Here is a 7,869-nt window from a genome sequence, read left to right as displayed (position 1 = left end):
GAGAACCCAATGTGAGGCTTGGCCCCAGAACCCTGGGATCATGACCTGAGCTGAAGGCAGAGGCTGTAACCCACTGAACCACCCAGGTGCCCCCAAAGTTTCTCTTTTTAGCAGGACTTGACTTTCAGAAAAGCATACATTTTACAAGATACGTATAAGATAATGTGCTGGCTAAGAGTGTAAGCCTCTGCAATCATAGGTGTTTATTTAATTTGAGTCTAGCTGACACACAAAGTTACATTCATTTCAGGTGCGTAACTTAGTGATTTGGCAAGTTTATACACTAAACTACATTCACCACAGATATAGCTGTCCTGTGTCCTACTGCATGGCTATTACAGTATCATTGTATTCCTACTCCCGCCTTTTATTCCCATGACTGACTTATTCCATAACTGGGGGCTTGTGTCACTCTTCCTTCTTCACGCATTTTGCCCAACTCCCCTCTGCCTTCTTATCATCTTATTATTGTACGTAAACCTGTAGGAAAGTATAGAGCAAAAAGGCAGCCATTCAAGAAATAATGGAGCATCAAGGACCAGGAGGACATAGGAGTAAGAACATTCTTTGAGAGCATCACGGCTTATGGTTCATGCATTCTCAGTCTGTCTGAAGAGTCAGCAGCAGAGACAAGGCTCTGGCAGAAAGGGAGGCTGCTTTGTGCAGAGGGAAGGCCAGAGGCCCTTCAAAGATCTGGCTCTGGTGGGGAGTGACCAGGGGAGTCAGGGAGCGGAGCCAGCTCTCCGCCATCCCCGGGTGACCTGGAGTCTGATGCCGACCGCGCTGCGGTCTTGCAGGGGACCAGCCCTAGGGTTGTTGCGACACCACCTACCACCGGCGTGGGACTCTGCAGCCTTTAGTGTGGTAGAGTTTGTCCTGCATGATGAAGTGCAAGGGAGAGCAGGCTGGGAGGCTGAGTTCGGAGTAGAGATTCCGTTGGAGATTCTTGGAAAAAATTGGCCTTGGGACATAGCAACCTTTATGGGTCATCGATCAAAGAAAATTGGAGCTGGAAGGCCCTGGACAGATTGTCTAGTCCGTGAGTAAGAGCTGCAGTGTGTCAAACTGGAGAGGGAATGTGAAAAGCATGGTTAGTGTACTTTGTTCCAGAATGCACAGTAAAGCTTTTTTTTCTGGAAGTGTATGGACACACGCTGTCCTGTTTCAGGTGTACCTCGTAGTGATTCTGTTTTTTTTCATTATTATGAGACGATCCCCACAGGAGGTCTAGTTACCGACCCTCACCCTACAGTTATTATGAAGTTACTGACTGTATTCCTTGTGCTGTCCATACATCCCGTGGTTGACTGTGTAACTGGAAATCTGTACCTTCTAATCCCCTTTCTGCTGCCCTTCCCACCACAGCCCACTCTGATAACCAGCAGTGTGCTTCCTGTACCTCTGTTTCTGTTGTGTTTTGTTTGTTTGCTGTTTAGATCCCACTTCCAAATGAAATCCTAAGATAATTGTCGTTGACTTGTTTTCACTTAGCATAACCCCCTCTGGGTCCATCCATGTTGTTGCAGACGGTAAGGTTTTTCTTTTTCCAATGGCTGAGTAATACCGCCTTGTATGTGTGTACCACATCTGCTTTCTCCATTCACTCATCGGTGGACTCTTAGGTTGCCAAGTTCAAGCTGTCTCATGTCCTCCTGGTAGAGGGAAGCTATGTGGAGTCTGATTATGTGCAAAGAGTGTAGGAGGTTTAGGGTAGCTGCACGTACCAGGTGACGGCGCCCACCTTTGCCTTGGTTTCTTCGTCTATAATTCCGTGAGGCAGGAGTGCAGATCCCAGCTGCTTAGAATGAGCATTAGGTGAACATTACGGTAAAATTTTCTTGGGAGTTTGGGGAAACATGAAAAAGTTCTGTAAATGAATGGTGCCGGTTTTTGCACTTCTAGAAACCCCATTCTCCATGTCTGGGAGTTGAAAATAAAAAGAGAACTTCCTCGGGCCCCCTGGATGTGAATTAAGCAAAGGGGAAAGCGGCAGTAGAAATGGAGTTGCCAGGGTTTGCAAAGTGAAGTACGAGACACCTGGTTGAATTTGAATTTCAGATTAAATAATGAGTGATTTTTTAGTGTAAGTATGTCTGAATCAGACTTACCTGGGCATCTTGTGTTTTATCTCGCATCCCTAATGGATTAGAAACCCAGAATCATGGTAGAGCCAAGACATTGACTGATGGCTTGATGTCCTAGAACGCGTAGGGGTTTCACCAGTGGCCTTCGTCTCCTTGGACTATTCTGGATAACCTGGAAACATTGTTGCACTTTTCCTTCTCCTTCCTCCTTATTCCCAGAATCGTGGAGTGTTGGCATAATAGAGCATTGTGTGGTTGTCACTGTAATTGTCGAATAGCAGTGATGATTATTCTGTACTGGCCACCTGATATACTAGACCCTTTATATCAATTATGTATTCTATTATGTATTTCCCTTCACAGACGAAACATACACTCTAGCCCCAGCTGTACAGCTCATGTGGGTGAAAGATGGGTTCTGACTCAAGAGTGTCTGATGATAAATCCTGTGTTTGTAACATCCACTCTCCCTGTCTTGGATGTGGATGGCTTGTGACCAACGCCATGCCAGAAAGTCCCTGAGAGCTCGTCTCCTCTTCCTTCGCTGTCCGTGACAGGAATCGCTCTTCAGAACCCAGAACTCCTCAGAGTCCATACTGTCACTTTTCTTTTCAGATTTAGCCTTTGTTCGCTTTGTTTGCCTAAAACAACATTTGATCTTGCTAATTAAAATAGCGCACTTTGATCCCTTCAGAAATGTTTGGGTCCCCTCCTCACATCTGTAGATCTCAGCACGAGATAAATGAGCTCACGTCCGCCTCACACATGTGGCAACTTGGAGCAAGACACGCAGGGGTCCCCAGAAGTGGGTCTGCGCTCACCGTTGATCTAGTCATGACACACGGCTCGTAAAATGAGCTGTATGGAGAAAGAATGGACTCCATTGTTGAAAAATATTTTACCAAGCGAATTATGTTTGAAGTTATTTTTATTTTCTTTCAGCCCCCATGACACACAACCATCTTCCCCATCTGATTTCACTTCTGCTGTGTTCTTAGCTGCAAAGATTTTAGAAAGATGACAGGTGGTCGACTATGAAACGGAGGATCTATTTTTATTCAGGATCATTGATTTAAGTTTGACAGATTAAAGGAATGTCGTGTTCTATTCGTTTCTGGGATTAGTACCTACCCAGTAAGTTCTTCCAGTCTAGAAAGTGTTCCAGTTCTCTAGTGATTAAAGATTAAGTTTTGGCCTTTTTGAACGTGTGGGGCGATTTTAGTTACAGGAATTTAAAATGGCCGCGTGCCCTGACCAGCTTCCTCTGTGTGCTCACTTCTCCTCAGATCGTTTTGTCCCTTCAGCCTATTTAAAAGCCTCTGAGAGCTTCCGTGCGGGCTGTGTCCTGCAAAGCCCTGTCTTTGTCGTCTTCCTCATTTCCTTAAGCTGCATTTGACAGCTGTATGTGACATTTGGGAAATTGCTTTCAAAATTGCATTTGGATTTTAGTAGCTGATTTAAATACATACGAAAACTACATCTCCTTAAAATTTTAAACCGAAGGCATTTGCATTCAGTATCTTTTAAATAAGGAATAAAATGAAGGAACCGCGACAAAACAGTCCCAGTTTTAAGTATCTTTCGAGAACATTTTGGGCTAAGGGGCATAGGAAATCCTCAAATGGGATTCCATACGGTTCACCAGTATAAGCTGATACTACAACCATGCATAGCCGTACATTTGAATTTCGAAATCTACTTAAGATATATATTTGATATCATTTTCTGCGGAAACTATGTATATGGGGGGTTCTTAAGTAGAATTGATAATCATTCAAGACAGAAGTGATCGGGAGAGAGACTCTGCGCACTAATGCTAGTAGGCAAGTGTGGGAGTTCTGCGCATGCATACGTCAATAGTGGTAATGCATGAGCTAATTTTTAGATATTGCTGGTGTGCAACTTTCTATCTCTGTGTGCTTAGCAAAGTGCCAGGCCATGCCTAGTTCTCAGTAAATATTTGTTGAATTGAAATTACGTGTCCCGGTTGGTGGGTTTGTATTTATTATCTCTAACAGAGAAAGAAAAAGATCTTTTCTCCATTTCACTTGACACGCCCCCCCTGCTTGTCAAGGAATGTAGGAATAGAAAACTTGAGGTTCTAAACTATTTCAGTGAACAACAGAGATAGATAACATTTTAAGAAATACCAAAAGAATCCTTTATAAGAGGCTTTTTCTCAAGAAGCACATAACTATACTTACTTCTTCATACACAGACACCAAGAAAACGAGAAAGCAATGCAAAAGATGCCGATAAAATAAACATATGAAGATACCATGTATTGTACTCTTTATTCATAAAATATATATGTGAATTTTTATCAGCATCTTTTACATCAGTTACCTGTTTTTTTCCCGATGCTCTGGTTTTCCAAACCAAGTATGGTAGAATTCTCTAGATAGTTTTTTACAATAGAATGATAAGTATTCTCCCCAGAAGTCAAAACTTCCTATCATTAAAAATTTGCTCTTAAGAGTAGGAGACTTTGTATTCAAACTTCTCTGCAGGCAGTATTATTGATAACAGTGAACATCTCTATCCTGGGTTACAGACATAAGTTATATCCTATGCCCAGTGACATAACAATAAAACTGTGTTCATCCAAATAAATAATAGATAAAAATCATCTGGCGAAGAGTCATCCACTAGATTCCACTTGTCCCACGAGGAGAACCGTATTTTTCCAGTAGGAGAAATCCCCCCTTTGTCACTGAAATCAGTGAGGAAAAATAAATAAGAATTTAAGGTGACATGGGTTTTGCTAGAATTTCTTCCCTTAAGTAAAAATCCTGCCTACAGAGCGATGTGACTGACAAAAAGAATAGACCCACGAGTAGAAATAGAAAAGCAGTTTGGAAAATGTGTTTCTACCCTGAAGTTAGTTGAATTGTAACTAACGATGCTGAGTCCAGTTCTGCAGACTTTTGAATCCTCCTATTAATTTAACTACAGGGAGGGGACTGTTAACGGGGAATTTTGTGGCTGAAAGGTTCAGGCCCAGGAATCTCGCTTGGTTACTGAGAGAAGTCTGAAGGTACAGTTTAGGGGAGGAAAGGATCTTGTAACTTATTCTCTAAAACAATTTTATACTTCCAGTCGATGCAAACAGTCTTATTTTTTAAGCGGTCCTGTCGCAGTTCCCTTAGAATCTGCCAGTCTTGGTACCTTTAGCATTTGTGCCTCTGGTGGCAAAACCGAAATAGAACAGGGTCCTGCTGTGTCCTTGTCACACTTAACTTCTCGGAATTGCCGCAGCCGCCTTCGATTTCGGTCCAGGACATGTCATATTGGAATTCACTTTGGCTAAGCCGAGGTCCCTTATCGCCCTACTTAAAAGGAGGATGACCGTTACGTCCCCGTTTGTCCCTAGGGATCCCCGTTTCATGCCTGTCGTCCTGCTGTGATGACTAATAGTTCTGCTTTTCCATCTTGAAATGCTCTTCCACGCACAGTGGATTATATGGTCCTCTTACTTTGAACTGTGAAATCCGATGGCTGCGGTAGTCACAAGGCAGACAACAACACATGAAATTTGAATGACTTAGGAGAATGGGAGTTGTCAGAACGCGCGGCAGGTGAATCTCCCGACTGTGAAGGGAAAGGCAGAAATAGCAACCGGCCGGGGTCTGGGAGGACTGACGGCAGATAGCTGAGGCCCCGCAATGGCTTTGAACCTGGAGGTGGACATTTATCTCAACAAACGATTGAGGAGTGCCTGCCGTCGGCCCGGTGCCAGGGCTGGGGAGGGTGGTGATCCCGAAGGGCATGTGGGGGAGCTGGCCCTGCCCTCAAGGCGCTGACGGGAGTTGTCCCGTCTGGCTCTGTCCAACCTGGTAAACAGGTCATGGTAAAACCTTACTTGGCGAAGCAAAGACGAAGGGCTGGCTGTTTGTAGTTTGCACGCTAACCTCATAGCCTTAGCATGCTGCTTTATTGAATCATAAACTCGGTGAGGAAACACCCGGAAGAACTTGAACCTCACAAAATCAGTTATGCATCTGGCATGCCCGGTACCTGCTGTGCGGCCACCACGCAGTCCCGCAGTCCCTGCCCAGGGGCTATCGGAGTGGCCGCTGTGATCAACCACCTGAGAACAGAAACAAGCTGGTTTACATCCCAAAACAATTCCAATGGTCAAGTACTTACAAGAAATCCTGACTGATTTACAGGTTCTGTAGAAAAGGCTGGAAGGGTACCGCACTCCCTTTAATCCAGGAATCAAGCCCAAGGAAATACTTGGTGTAAGTGCAAGCAAATGCATCATAATATGCATTATTTGCATTTTATATACAGAACCTGAATAGGGATGCTCTCTCCAGCCGCTAAACATGAGATAGGTCTGCATACGCTGAACCTGAAGGTTCATACACGGAGTGGGAAAAAAAGCAAATTACACGACAGCTTTATCCTGTATGTAGATTTTTTGAAAAACCAGCAGAAATGGCGCGTTTGCATGTGTATATGAGAAAGTCTAAGGAGCTAAATGGCGGGAGGGAACAGATGCACTTTCATCTCCCGGGATAGTATTTGCACAATCGTAACTTATTACCTGTATCATTTTAAAAAGGCTTTCATTTAAGATTTTTTTTTTTAAATTAAAAAAAAAAGCAGAAATCCTGACTGATTTAAAGGCACCTGCCCAGGTTGACCCGCGGTTCTGAAACTCAGCCAGTAAAAGCCAGGAAGTAGATTCCAGAGGCTCCTGAATGGCCGAAGCAGCTGTGACGAGGTCTGCTTTAGAGAGGCACGTGGGGCTGGGGGGGCTTGGCTCAGTAGGACAGGTTTGGGCAGGCCAGGAGGTCGTGGCCAGGACGATCGGCCAAGGTGGGTGTGGGCCGGGGTCTTGTTGTTAGGGGGTGTCAGGGCACCTGGGAGCTGGTGGAGAGTATGTGTGTGTTTCAAGGCAGATTGAAGGACAAGGCCTATGGGTCCAGCTTCCTCCTGGTCTACATGAGGACAGACAGGGCTCTGTGAAGCCCATGTGATACGAATTCAGGTCCGTATCAGACGCTTCTCTGAGATCCTTGATCTTCGGGTCCGCAGTTAGTACGGAGGTGAAGCTGTAAGCTGTCCTGGTGGGGCAGGAGATCTCCTCCATCTAGTCCAGCAGCTAGACGAGCCCGCACCTAGTGAGTCCCGGACACAGCCGCGAGCCGTACCTGCCGGGAGCTCTGGAATCTGGTCAGGAAGCGCAGAAACCAGCCAGCGGCGGTGCGTTGTATGGTGTCCAGATATGCCTCTTAGACCAAGTAGGATTTATGTTCCATGTGCACATTTGTAGTTCTGAACCATTATCTTATGTAGAACAGCCCATTTTTCAACACTGTAGATAACTGAGATTTAATGTTTGTTGTAGACTAGAAGTCATCTGTTTTCTTTACAAGTTAGTTCACGCAACCAGAAATTCAGATTTAACTCTGAAGCCTGTTTCTCTTTTCTTTTTTTTTTTCGTTCTTTCTTTTCTTTCCTGGTTGATTTCCAAGAGACCAACTTTTTAGGTTGAGGCAGAAGAGGGACGTTGGCTTTGGCCTTGGCTGCTGCTTGCATACGTAGAACATTGAGTACCATTATTTTCCCTCTCAACACCAAAGGGCTTTCTGAATGGGCACTGCTTAATTGTGTTTTTCGTTTGAAATCACTTTGAAATTCTTCCAGTGTAATTAAGAAAGTTTATTTTTGTTGAACAAAAACAGTAGCAAGTCTATTTTCCTTGAAAGTAAGTGCAAAGATGGTTTCGTGTCAAACAGGCGGTTATTAGATCCCGGGAAAAGTATGAGCCTTT

General features: G+C 44.4%; 1 protein-coding gene across 1 annotated transcript in view; it reads left to right on the top strand.

Moving 5' to 3' along the window:
- The first annotated feature begins 641 nt into the window (after nucleotides 1–641).
- The window catches only part of LOC309865195 (uncharacterized protein), a 102,615-nt gene continuing 95,387 nt past the window's right edge, over nucleotides 642–7,869 (top strand). The window contains exon 1 of the mRNA XM_082731390.1: nucleotides 642–1,039. Within this exon, the coding sequence (XP_082587516.1) occupies nucleotides 772–1,039 (268 nt within the window). The 5' untranslated portion in view covers nucleotides 642–771. The remainder of the gene's footprint in view (nucleotides 1,040–7,869) is intronic.

This window comes from Mustela nivalis (genome assembly GCF_964662115.1).
Source record: "Mustela nivalis genome assembly, chromosome: 5".
NCBI lineage: Eukaryota > Metazoa > Chordata > Mammalia > Carnivora > Mustelidae > Mustela > Mustela nivalis.
Note: the sequence above shows the minus strand (reverse complement) of the source record. Positions and strands in the feature narration are given on the sequence as shown.